Here is a 14,496-nt window from a genome sequence, read left to right as displayed (position 1 = left end):
TTTTTACTTACTATATCTGTATTTTTTAATTCACTGGACACAGATTCAATGGTTGATACTTTTTATGCTATTGGACTTGTGATGAGACTTTGCCAATCCATCTCTCTCTTGGAGTTGCTGCACATATATGTCGGCATTGAAGCAAGCCAGCTTCTTCCTAGGTTTCTGCAGGTAGGTTTCAATCACATTATTATTATTTTTGAATATGTTTCATACTTACCTTGTTCTTTTTATAGACTTTTTTTTTTTTTTTTTTTTTTTTACTTTGTGGCAGTTAAAAAGCCAGCCCTTGCAAACTTGAAACCCAAGTCATTAATAAGAAGAATGCCATGAAAAAATTACCTCATTCTCAAACACTGCGCCATTAGGAGAGCCAGTTGGAAACATTCAGCACAGTGAGGCTGTGGCCTTGTGCAGCACTGCCCTGCCCCTCTCCTCTGACTCTGCCCTTCCCCTCTGACTCTGCCAGAGCCCTGGGCAGGACAGCTCTGAAAATCGGCAGAGGGTTGGGGTCGTTCAGACTTGGGTTTGATGCCTGGCTACTTTCCCTACCACTGTGTGATCATGTCACCCACAATCATTGGGCTGTTTCAGGAAAAGGACACCACACATAATCCCTAGCAAAAAGTAGGGGATCAAAAAAAATCTAAATTTTTTGAGAAACCTATACTGTTTTCCATAGTGGCTGTATCAATCAATTTACATTCCTACCAGCAGTGTATGAGGGTTCCCTTTTTTCTATATTTTTGCTAACACTTTTTCTTGTCTTTTTGATAACAGCTATTCTAATGGGTGTGAGGTGGTATCTCATGGTTTTGATTTTCATTTCCCTTATAACTAGTCCTGGTATCTTTTCATATGTCTGTTGGCCATCTGTATGTCTTCCTTAGAAAAGTGTCTATTCAAGTTCTCTTCCCAATTTTTAATCAGATTGGGGTTTTTTTTTTGTTGTCGAGTTATGTGAGTATTTTTTTTATATGTTTTGAACATCAGTCCCAGATGTTAAATTAAATTATAATCCTGTATACCTGGAAATTATATAATCTTATTAACCAATGTTACCCAAAAAGTTTAATTTTTAAAAAGTTTCTTTCACCCCTGTTCAGAAAATAGAATATTTCCTAGCCATTTGTTATTTTACTCTGCCACTTTTACTGAACACAAATGAGAAACAAGAGATCATTTATTGTTATCTAGTATAGTTGTCAAATAATAGGTTTGGGGATCAGTCAGACCTGCATTAAAATCCCAGTTCTACCTCTTAGTAGTTGCATGCCTTTAAACAAGTCATACAGTTATTCCGAACCTCGTTTTCTCATGTGGCGTGGACATGACATGTATGGCACGGAGTAACTGAGAACATGGGACAAGTTCCCGGCAGTTAGTTAAGATTAGTGTACTGACAGATATTGCTAATATCTTAGCTATTATTTGTTCCCTCTACCATGTCTCTAGCCCTAGATGGCCATGTTTATTTTAAAAGCAAATTGAAAGAAGATGGGAAATTCACTGGTAGACATCCAATAGCAGAAATCATTGCTGGATTAAGGCAAAAAAATTAAAAAAGGGGCATTTGCCATTGAAAAAGTAAGGATAAGGGTTTGGTGACTATATGAATATGTGTTTAAAATCTTCAGAAAAATACATTTTTATGAATATAATTTTAACTATTCACAACATAAATTAGAAAAACGAACAAACAACTAAATTTGACAAATTTGCATTGTAAAAATAAAATTTCAGAATCTGATTACATTGCCAGCACCTAGCACAGTGCTTGGAACATGAACATACATCTTCAATTATTGTTGAATGAAGGACTGGCATAAAACTCTTTATTAAAATTTGCTTAAAATACCATAGAAAATTTAAAAGGTAGAAATAGGTGTTTAATACTAAGGAGTCTAATAAGAACTAAGCATTATAAGTTTATGGGAAATTAAAAATTTTACTTATTAAATAAAAGTAAAGAAATAGTATTCATTAAGATGAAGTCATTTTAAATGTTGAAATATGAAATGTAAAATAAAAATCAGGGCACTATTTAGAGTATGAACTACTAACAAGAGAGTAGTAGTTAACTAACAGTCAGTTAGCTAGCCAAGACCTAGATGTAATTCCCTCAAACATATTTCCTTATAAAAATGAAAGGGGTACATATCTGTCCCAGAAGAAGCATATTATTTGGGAACAAGATTTATTGATGTGTATTATTTCTTAACAGAATGCATATAATATCAGCATCCCATGATGCTAATTTTAGAGAACAGAATTAACAACCCAGGTGAAATGAAAGTTGTATTCTCTCCTGTGAAATTATTTTTCTTGGAGCAAGGTCAAGTACACCTAAAATTGAACTCATGTTTTCTTTTGGTATGCCTCTTTGGACTTTTTACTTTTATAAGCTAAATTGGCTAATATTAATTTTAGCATTTTCAAACTTAAGAGTGGTATTTTAGATCTTGTCAATATAGAGAATGCAAGTGAGAGACAGGACACTTAAATTTCTAAGAACGAAAATAGAGTGCTTTGAATATACCTAGGAAACTGCACATTTTTTATGCTTCCCAAAAATATGTAGGCTTGCCTAATAAAAGAAAATATTATACAGGCCCTGGCCGGTTGGCTCAGTGGTAGAGCATCGGCCTGGCATGCAGGAGTCTCGGGTTCGATCCCGACCAGGGCACACAGGAGAGGCGCCCATCTGCTTCTCCACCCCTCCCCTTCTCCTTCCTCTCTGTCTCTCTCTTCCCCTCCCACAGCCAAGGCTCCATTGGAGCAAAGTTAGCCCCGGCGCTAAGGATGGCTCTGTGGCCTCTGCCTCAGGGGCTAGAATGGCTCTGGTTGCAACAGAACAACGCCCCAGATGGGCAGAGCGTCACCCCCTGGTGGGCATGCCGGGTGGATCCCGGTCGGGTGCATGCGGAAGTCTGTCTGACTGCCTCCCTGTTTCCAACTTCAGAAAAATACAAAAAAAAAAAAAAAGAAAATATTATACAAGTTAGAAATCTGATTTCTTGAAGTTCCAGAATATATGTGTGATTTTAATCACTATTAATTGAAACAATAATGACTTATAGAAATATGATCACTGTAATCAAACTGTATCTTGTTTTAGTAATTAAAAAATAATGGCAAATATACATTGACACTTTTGATTAAAAGGGGAGGTTGCAGAGTCTATTATGAATGGGCTCGAATAATTTTTAATTCCTTTTTGTTGGAAGGAATAACAAGTCAGTGATCATCATATTAGGAAGACGATTACCATTCCCATCCTGGGCTGATTATTATTAACTTTTTTGTGTGTGATTGTTTAGTTTCCTTTATTTTCTCTAAGACTTCATCTGTCCTCTATTTCCTCCATTCACTGACTGCCTTTACTATGGTGTTCAGAACGATCATGAGAAAGCTTCAAAAACAGATGTCATCATGTCCAAAGTTTCATTTTCTCCCCCTTCCTTTATTAGCATTCTGCTAACAATTAGAATTCCTTCATCATGATATGTTTTGAGATGACTCTGAGGCCCCTGCTTTAAAATAACCAAATAAAACTCTAAGATTGTGAAATTTTTCTTGGTTTTTCTGTTTCCCCATTTTTAAGTGAAGAAACTGTAATAAAGAATGTGGCTAAGCTACTAACACAGTAATCATAGCTGATTGCATATAGTGTCTTGAAAAATGCATGATGTCCATGGTTTCAAGTAGGTTGAAAAACATGTCTGCAAATTTGTGATGTTATTTTGCCATTACCTTTGTGAGGTTGCTAAGCCATAACTGAATTTTCTTTCTGGGAACTGTTCTTCCAAATATCAAGATAAGTCATTCCCAGAAAAGAGCAAGAATGATAAGCTAGTTGAGCAGTTATGACTCATGTGTACCAAATGGTGGTGGTGTGTATGGGGGTGTTTTTGTTTTGTTCTGTGCATTTTCAAATATTTTATACAACATCTTTATTTTTTATTTACATATTTATTTTGGGGGGGAGTATTTTTCTGAAGTGAGAAGCGTGGAGGCAGAGAGACATACTCCTGCATGTGCCCAACCGGGATCCACTTGGCATGCCCACTAGGGGTTGGTTGATGCTCTGCCCATCTGGGGCATTGCTCTGTTGCAACCAGAGCTATTCTAGCACGTGAGACAGACACCATGGAGCCATGTCACTGCTCGGGCCAACTTTGCTCCAATGGATCCTTGGCTGTGGGAGGGGAAGAGAGAGACAGAGAGGAAGGAGAGGGGGAAGGATAGAGAAACAGATGGATGCTTCTCTTGTGTTCCCTGGCTGGGAACAAACTTGGGACTTCTACACGCTGGGCCAACACTCTACCACTGAGCCAACCGGCCAGTGCTACAACTTTTTTTTTTTTTTTTTACAGAGACAGAGAGAGAGAGAAATAGATAGGGACAGACAGACAGGAACGGAGAGAGATGAGAAGCATCAATCATTAGTTTTTCTTTGCAACACCTTAGTTGTTCACTGATTGCTTTCTTATATGTGCCTTGACCATGGGCCTTCAGCAGACCGAGTAACCCCTTGCTTGAGCCAGCGACCTTGGTTCCAAGCTGGTGAGCTTTGCTCAAACCAGATGAACACATGCTCAAGCTGGCGACCTCGAGGTCTCGAACCTGGGTCCTCCGCATCCCAGTCTGACGCTCTATCCACTGCTCCACTGCCTGGTCAGGCAGAAAACATTCTTTTATTTTTTTTTTACACCGAGACAGAGAGTCAGAGAGAGGGATAGATAGGGAAAGACAGACCAGAACGAAGAGAGATGAGAAGCATCAATCATTAGTTTTTCGTTGAGACATCTTAGTTGTTCATTGATTGCTTTCTCATATGTGCCTTGTCTGTGGGGCTACAGCAGACTGAGTAACCCCTTGCTCAAGCCAGCAACCTTGGGTCCAAGCCGGTGAGCTTTGCTCAAACCAGATGAACACATGCTCAAGCTGGCGACCTCGAGGTCTCGAACCTGGGTCCTCCACATCCTAGTCTGACACTCTATCCACTGCGCCACCACCTCATCAGGCTACAACATCTTTATTTTGACAGAGAAAAGCCAATTTGAATTTCTAGAATTACACAGAATTTCTAAAAGAAAAAGAAAAAAAAGCCACTTGTAAAAAGATTATAATATATACACTCAGATGTATATATTGTATATGTTTATGTATTTAAAAAAATCACACTTAGGGCAAAAGGGCAAAACCATAACATAAATAGTTGTTTTTAGACATCTATTTTTGGGGGATAATTGCATGCCAATTAATATTATATACGGAAAAATAGTTAACTTTTGATATTTTAAATGTATAAGATGGGAAAGTAAAAAAGGCCAAAATGTGCATATATATATATATATATATAAATATAAATGATAATACAAGTGAACTAAGCATCTCACCTCTTCAGCCCTTCCTCCAAATGAGCTTGCATACTTTATTAACTTGGTAAAAAAAAAGAAAAGAGTGGAATTGGTAAATTAGTTTATTTCAGTAGGTTTAGTGGAAACGACTTGGCTTTTACAGAGCAGAAATACTACCAACCTTGAAATAATGATTTTGAATGGCTTTGTTCTGACTTTGCTTTTGATACAGTTTAAAGATGCTTCAACTCATGGAGAGGAGAAAATATCCACAAAACAAACCTTTGTGTCATTAGGTTGATGTACCTTTGGGAAACCTGCAGAGTGGTCCAGTTTACTCCTTTACCTTCTGGGAAATGCTCAGAATTATGTGCAAAGACTTCACACATTACTGAATTAAAATGGATAAATTTCTGCGTCCTTCCCTTGTATCACAATAAACACAGCTGCACATATATTAATATTACACAATTTTTAAAAGTCTATACAGTAAAGCAAGACAATAGAAATTATTACCCCAATAAATAATCTTCTCATTATTTAATTCACATAGATTTTCTCTCCAGTTTTGAATTAGGAACAGGTTTATATTGTTAGAGATAAAACTAAAGATAGTGTTGAGCCGTGAGAGTCTCAAAGCCTCCTGGGAATGAATTACATACACAATTCACCCTGTAGGTAAAATTTTAGATTTTTTCCTTTGTATTTTGCATTTGATTCCTGGAGTTCTTTGGTGTGATAACTACAAAGCTATATTCACAGTATAATTTTAAAGATTAACATTTTATTCACTGAGAGTCTTGATTATATAATCTATCATTGCATTAAATGATGTGTTCTTAATAATAGTAGCTTATATTTATTTAGGACTTTCTATGTGCCACCAAACACTTTTCTAAGTCCTTCACATGCATTAATCATTTAATCTTCATAACCTTATCCTACACATTTACTATACAATACTAATTACTATCTTCAGTATAATCACTGAACACAAAAGTTAAATAAGTTACCCAAGAGTTTTTCACTTTTTTACACGCGTGGACACAGACAGCAGTGTGGTGACTGCCCAGGAGAGAGGGAAAGTGGAGGAGGGTATGGGGGATAAATGTTGATGGATGAAGACTTGACTTGGGGGGGGGTGAACACACAATGTGGTTTACAGAGAGATGTTGTAGGATTGGGCACCTGAAAACTGTATAATTTATTAACAAGTGTCACCCCAATAAATTCAATTAAAAAATAAGTTACCCCAGGTCACATAAATTGTGACTGGTGCGGGTAAAATTGGGATGTAGCTACTTATCCTGATACGTAGCTCTCAACTATTTTGCTACATTTGTTTATTGTCTGTCTGACCATACAGGATGTTAATACCATGAGAGCTGGGACTTGTTCTTGTTCATAGCTCTATCCCCCAGGAACCAGAATGATACACTTAATAAATATCTATTGAATGATGAGTAAATAAGCACAGAATTTTAAACTAGAATTATTTAAGTGCTTTTTGTCTTATAGAAGAAAGTAATTGGTGTTTTTTGAACATATAAGGGTATGTTTCTGAAGTTCTCAACAGAAGTTCACAGGATTGAAATAGTAAAATAATCTTTGAGGCTAAGACTAATTTATTTTCTAAGGTTCTAGAAATTCTCCCTATAGTTGAACTATCATTTTACCCCTTTTAGCAGTTTATAACTAAAGTGCCAGCTGCCATGTTTAAAGTAACAACTTAGTTTTTGTCATTGTTTAACTTGGAGGTTAAGATTCCCAAATAGAACATAAAAATGTAAAGTATTTTTATTTTATAGTTACCATACTTTTGAGCAGACCATATTACCACATGTTTAATTGGGGCTTAGTTATAAAATTTTTTACTGTACTTTTATTAGGTATACCTGTTTGAGTTGCACTAAACATTATAAGACCACTCATTAGTAATTAGTCATGTTCTCATAGGATTTGTTTAAAATGACACAGTGCTAAGTTCTCCCAAAGGTAAAACTCCAAATAACTGGTGAAATTATTGTATGTAAAGAAAAGTTAAAAAAAAAATTTAAGTATATTCTTCAAAACTGTCCTGGTATTGAGTTAGAAAATCAAGGAGGTTCTTGTTTTAAGGTTTAACTTTTGAGGAGAGACTTTTTAAAAGAATAAACGAGAACCTGAATAATAGGCACAGGAGTAACCCATAAAATAACAAAAATGAATGTGTCTTAGTGTTTCAGAACAAGGCATTTAACATCACATTGTCTAGATTTTTGATTCCAGGTCTTGAGGCAGGACACTTCGCACTTATAAAATGCAGAAGCAGATAATAATAGCACTTCTTAGGGTTGTTAGGGAGACTAAATGAGGTGATGTATAATTAATACCTGGCATAAAGTAACCAATAAATACTTCTATCAATTTAAGAATATCTCCACCTAAATTCTCCCATTGTATTGCCATTGAATGGTCAAGTTAGATAACTATCAGATAACTTGTTAATTACACTGACGTTGTACAGGGGAATCTTCACATATCCTTATGTGCGTGTGTGGTTGTGTGTTTTTGGGGGGCATGTTGATCCTATCACTTAACATGCCACAGGCCCTCAACTGATGATTTCCAAGAGGGTGAATTTCATTGTGCAGTTCTAGTCTTTTTGAAGATTTTTTTTTTCTTTGTACTCATCAATTAAGGAGCAGCCTGACATCATGGATAGCTTACAACCCTGGAAATCAGGAAACTTGATATATATATATATATATTTTTTCATGTCTGCCACTAGTTTGGGAAAGTCACTGAACTTGTCTGGTCCCCAAATTCCTTATTTATAAAAAGATGGTTGGTTTAGTATACCTGGAGGGGACCCTGGAGATCTAGCTTATCAAGAGATAGCTAAGATTTTTGTTTCAGTAGTCAATCATGTAATTAGAAGCATGCATTCATATGTGTGTGTCTCTCGAGATTTTATCAAAAAGTGACTGATTTTCCTAATTAGAAGGCACTGGTTAAATATAAGATTAGGTATTTCCTAAATTGTTGTTTGCTGCTAAGATCTTGTATCTAAAGGCTGCCGGGTATCACAGCAGCAAGCTTGGATCATTCAGTCATAATCATTGCAGCTGAGTATAATCCATTAGAGAACTTTAATTAAATTAAATGAAGAAACAAAAGACTGACAAAAGAAAAACAGCTATGTAGATAGCTTCCATAGTTTGACTAAGGTTTGAATCATATCTAAATCCCGTAGCTAAGCAAGCACCATCTTGACTCACTGCTATAGTTATAAACATGCGGATAGAGCTGCACATGTGGATATTGGGTCATGTGGCCCACTGTTGGCAAATCTTGGATTTCTCTGCATGAGTGATTTTCCAGAACTACGATGCTAAGTCATAGATTATCCCAGTCTTTTCTCCTCGATTTGCTTTAAAAATAAAGACAGCTATTGAAAAGTATAAAGCAATTCTTCCCTTTCTTTGGTCACCAATATGCTAGCTCAGTCTCCAGTATATTTTCTTTTGAACAAAGAAAAAAATGTTCTATTAAAAAACATAAAAGTGCAGATTGTACTGAGGGTATTAATACAACATAAGAAGGCACATTACCACATTACACTGGGGAACAAAATTTTTGTTGCATCCACAAAAACACTTGTTCTTACCTAATTCAAAGGTTCTGATCTCAAATCTGACATTAGTTTTTCTCTGTAAGCTACAGTATTTTTGCAATTCAAGATTTTAGGTTTTCATCTTATTGTAAAATTTTCAACATTAAGTTTGACATAATGAAGTAGAATGTCTTCTTGGGCATCATCTTTGTGAAATATAATAATTTATATAATGAAGTAAAGAAACTAATACACTAAAATATATGATTGCATCAGAATTTGTCTACAATTTCGAAATAGAACATATCAAAACACTTATTTTAATCATAATATTTGCACAAAACTTATTTAAATTTTATTCAGGCAAAAATTTGCATTTGTAGCTCTTGTGTTTGTGTACTTGTTGAAGATAATCTCGTTTGATGTTCCAGCAGTAGTCTGCTCATTACTAACATCTCCAAGATTTTTGGGAAACTTATCAAGGTGACTGTTCAGGAAGTGAATCTTAATGCTCATGTTTCATTCAATGTTGCAGAAAGTCAACAGCATCCTTTGAACCAGAAGTTCATAGTTTTCTGCTTTTTTGTTGCCAAGGAAGTTCTTTGTAACTGCCACAAAAGACTGCCATGCTGCTTTCTCCTCCTTATTCATCTTCCTTGCAAATTCTTCGTCATGTATGAGTGTTCGAATTGGAGGTCCATCAAATACACCTGCTTTTATCTTCTCAAAAGACAAGGCAGGAAAAGCAGAAATAATATGTTGAAAACATTCACTTTCTCTATTCAAAGCCTGAACAAACTGCTTCATTAAGCTAAGTTTGATGTGAAGTGGGGGAAAAATGATCCTGTCTTGATTAACTACAGGTTCATTCACAATATTTTGCATCCCTGCTTCCAGAGCTTCACATTTCAGCCACTCCTTCTGTGTCCAGTGTTTCTCCCAAGCTCGGCTGTCCCACAAACTCAGAAAGCAAGGATACTTCATGAGACCTCTCTGTTGTCCTAGCCGGAAATTTACCATTTTAAGATCCACACAAATGATCCTGTTATGCTTCTCATATTTCAGAAAGTTGAGGACAATTTTTATGTCATTATAATCTTCTCGCAGATGAGTTGAATAACCAATTGGAGCCCCTGCATAAACATTACCGTTGTGTAGGAGAACACATTTCATACTCCGTTTAGAGTTGAAATGGGATACTTTAGCTGACTGGTGAAGTACATTCTTTTCTTGAAGCCTGGAGGCTAATAACTCAGCTGCTTTCTTTGATAGGCCCAAATCTCTTGCTAAGTCATTCAATTTTGGTTGTCTAAACAGCTGAGGGGTTAATGACTGCTTAGCATAAGAAGAAGACTCTTCAGATTCTACAACCATTTCCTCATGCATCTTATCAAAATACACTTGATCACCATGTTCACTTTTTTTCATCCTTAGAAGAAATAAAACCATGGAAAACTGGAACCAGGAGTGTCTCAGAGGGTGGGATAGGTCATATTGCTGAAGTTATATTAGGATATGCGATCATATGCTGTTTTTTCTTGCCAATGCCCTTTGTATAGATCAGACAGAAATAACAGTCACTGCTGTGGTCCTTAGGTTCACGCCAAACCATGGGAATACCAAAAGGCATTCCTTTGTGTTTTCCTTTTGTCCAGTCACAAAATATTTCCTCACAAGTATGACACACAATATGAGCAGCCCAATTCTTGTCTTGATCGCCAAGGGGAACTTGTAAATAGGCAATATATGCACATGTCACAAATGATGAAATATTGCGCCTTTGTCGTTGAAGTGTGTAACAGCCACGTATATAACAGAAGGTGTAAAGACTATTCTTACATTTACGTCTACTCGAAGAAGCCATGATTCAATCTTAAAACAAAATAAGAGGGTGTTTTTATCAGATAATAATTTTTTACATTTAAAAACAACTACAATTATGTAAAAGTGATGTTTGTAAAACATTAATTGCCCTGTGATTATGTTCAAAGAGTCGTTGCCCTTTAGCTCCAACTTAAAAACCAATGCATGCCATTAACTGTAACAAAAATAAATTAAAATTGCATAAAAACTGGAGCATGCACCAAAAAATAGATTTCAGATTTGGAATCAGCAATGCAGAAATATATAGAAACAATTCTAAAACCTCATGCAACAGAAAATTAAAAAAAAATTGTTCCCCAGTGTTATACTATTTAGATTGGGAAGTAGGAATGTATGTGTGTGTGTGTGTGTATGTATGTATGTATGTATTTAGACGAGAAAGACAGGGAGGGAGTGAGAGGAGAAGCATCAACTCATAGTTGCGGCACCTTAAGTTATTCATTGATTGCTTTCCATATGTGCCTTGACCAGGGGGCTCCAACCAAGCCAGTGACCCCTTGCTCAAGCCAGTGAGCTTGGCGTTTGGAATCTGCAACCTCAGTGTCCCAGGTTGATATTTTATCCACTGTGCCACCACTGGTCAAGTGGAATGTGTTTTTTGAGGTCAGAGATGAGAGCTAAGCCATAAGTGTGTGAATTCTCAAAATGAATATGTTGAATTCTTTTCATTCGCCACCAGTTTATGAGGGTTAGGATTATATTATTTCCTCTTCTCCCCCTCTCCCCCCACTAAAAAAAAAAAAGCTATGATGGCTTCCTTGTTGGATGAAATTGAAATTTCTCAGCCTGTCATTTAAAACCCTTTACAACTCGACGCCCAGCACGCTTTCAGTTTTACGTCCTCTCATTCCTTCTGTGCACCCACTCGAGCCCAGGGTTCTCCTTACTCCCAGCACACCCCATGCTGCCACACCTCTGCCTCTTTGCTGAGGCTGCTCCCCTGGCCTATGATGGCACTTTCCCTATCCAGTCTACCTCAGAAACTCCTATCTGCTCCTCCAGATCCAACTGGAACCTTGCCTGTCCTCATAAATCTCTCTGCCTCCTTTCCCCCGACAGGTGTCTCCCTCACCTGTGCACCGGAACATAGCGCTTTAAGTGCCAGCATTATTTACACTGTATTATTGTTCTGCCTCACACTGTCTTGCTGCTGCTCCTGTCTGGAGCAAGGACCATGCCTTCATACTCTTAGCATCTAATACATAGCAGACATGCAAGAAAAGCTTGCCAAAGTGAATAAAGACATGTGTGCATTTATTACAAGAAGGGAAATGTCTTGATTGAAATAAAGTAAGCTCTTTTCATTCATTATTTATGATTTGGAGAATACAAAAAGAATAAAAAAAACAAAATGGAAATAAAATTCACCCATAACCCAATTCCCTCAGAGATCATGTTAACAGTTTAAGATACATATTCCTAGTTATAGCATACTTTTAAGAGGAACTCCAGTTTTTTAAATTAGATAATTACTTATATGCTTAACAGATGATCCTAATTTAACTTTACTTTTTTTTGTTGTTGTTGTTAGCTCACAGAGAGAATAATCATCCTTTTTGTGGTGATCACCAGTCAAGAGGAAGTCCAAGGGAAATATGTGGTGTGTGTTTTATTCATCTTTTGGAATCTATTGGACATGGTTAGGTAAGCAGGCAAAATAACCTCTTAAAACAAAGCCAAATTGCTTTCTGCAGTGAAACCAATAATATGTTTGTAGACTCAGAATGAGAGAAAAAAAAACCATAACCCCTTTTCAAATTATTTTATCATGATATAGAAATGTATTTTAAGTGCTTTCCATAATGTGCATATCAGAGATAATGAAAACCTACTGTGTTGTTAAGAGCAAATCAGTGTAGGGATCTAGCAGAAGACTTGGAATAACACCAATTTGGAGTAAACCTCACAGCTGTTTGCTAACTAACGGCATTCCTTGCAATTTCTCGGTGCGTGTTACTCTAATAAGCAAAGCAAGACTTTGTATTATATCACAGTCAGAACTTGCAAAATTGGTTTCTGTGAATTCAAGAATATTTTAAATATAGGGCCCTCATCTCTCTGAGATAAAATGAATCTCCACATACCTTTCTGTATACAATTCCAGCGGGTTCAAATGACTGAAGTACTTTCGTGGAGGCCCTGGGAATCCTTGGGCCTCAGGTTAAGAACTCTTGCTTGATCAAGATTGTCTTCAGTTTCCTTCTAATTCTAAAACTTTGCAAGGAGATGAGCCTAGTCTTTTCTCTCCCAGTGAAGGTGTAAAACAGTCAGTCTGCTTTGCCCCATGGTTCACTTTGAGGTGTTGTCCTGTTACTTTAGCTTTCACAAATGAGAGCTTCTCCTTCTGCCTGAAAAGCATGGATGTGGACAGGTAACAAATCAGCTAAGGCCACATAAATTCTTTATTATGTTGTCAATAACTTAGCTGAGTTAAAATATTTCTAATAATGGGTTGAGCCTTATAGTAAATTAGAATAAAATATTTTGTTGAATTAAAATGACTATAATTCTTTATATATAGAACTTAGTAAGTTATTTCTCATTTTTAACTGATAGTTTTGTAGACTTGGGGCAAATATCATGGACTTCAGTAGCCCATGTCTTCCTGTTCATGAGAAATTGAGTCTTATCTGGGATGGTGTCTTTGTAATGAATTCTTCCTCTGGTAGGCCTGACTCTTTCTGAGTCAGTTCAGGCCCAGATAAGCTCAATAGGCCCATTAGAGCAGGGGTCCCCAAACTTTTTACACAGGGGGCCAGTTCACTGTCCCTCAGACCGTTGGAGGACCGGACTATAAAAAAAACTATGAACAAATCCCTATGCACACTGCACATATCTTATTTTAAAGTAAAAAAACAAAACGGGAACAAATACAATATTTAAAATAAAGAACAAGTAAATTTAAATCAACAAACTGACCAGTATTTCAATGGGAACTATGGGCCTGCTTTTGGCTAATGAGATGGTCAATGTCTGGTTCCATATTTGTCACTGCTAGCCATAACAAGTGATATGATGCACTTCCGGAGCCGTGAGGCGTGTGTCCCGCATCACTGGAAGTAGTACTGTATGCGAGCGACACCGCGCTTTGGCCACATACAGTACTCCAGAAGCACAGGCATCCTGTGCTCCTCTCACTGACCACCAATGAAAGAGGTGCCCCTTCCAGAAGTGCGGCGGGGGCTGGATAAATGTCCTCAGGGGGTCACATGCGGTCCGCTGGCCATAGTTTGGGGACCCCTGCATTAGAGAGTGATGTGACTTGTGCATTGGGAGTGGTATCATGATGTCATGGAAAGACTTTTGGACGTAGAAGGAGATGTCAGGATGAACCCCACCACTATTACTTGCTATATGATCTTAGGCAAGTCACTTAACACCCCCCCCCCTTTTTTTAAATAACAGCATTTGGACAATTCATGTACCTTAAAATTCACCCTTTTTAAAGTATAACATGAGGTTTTTATATATTCAAAGACATGTGCAACCATTCATTGCCACTATCTTAGAACTTTTTATCACCCCCAAAAGAGACGCCAAACTCATCAGTAGTCACTCCCAATTCCCTCCTTCTCCAAGCCTCCGGCAACTACTAATGTACTGTTTCTATGGATTTGCCCACTCTGGAAATTTCATATAAATGGAGTCAGCCTT

General features: G+C 37.1%; 1 protein-coding gene across 1 annotated transcript in view; it reads left to right on the top strand.

Annotated features, from left to right (window-relative positions):
* The window catches only part of HACD4 (3-hydroxyacyl-CoA dehydratase 4), a 46,356-nt gene that overhangs the window by 3,888 nt on the left and 27,972 nt on the right, over nucleotides 1-14,496 (top strand). Inside the window, exons 3-4 of the mRNA XM_066257348.1 lie at nucleotides 44-171; nucleotides 12,374-12,486. Of these exons, the coding sequence (XP_066113445.1) occupies nucleotides 44-171; nucleotides 12,374-12,486 (241 nt within the window). The remainder of the gene's footprint in view (nucleotides 1-43; nucleotides 172-12,373; nucleotides 12,487-14,496) is intronic.

Source organism: Saccopteryx bilineata, chromosome 2 (genome assembly GCF_036850765.1).
Source record: "Saccopteryx bilineata isolate mSacBil1 chromosome 2, mSacBil1_pri_phased_curated, whole genome shotgun sequence".
Taxonomy (NCBI): domain Eukaryota; kingdom Metazoa; phylum Chordata; class Mammalia; order Chiroptera; family Emballonuridae; genus Saccopteryx; species Saccopteryx bilineata.
Note: the sequence above shows the minus strand (reverse complement) of the source record. Positions and strands in the feature narration are given on the sequence as shown.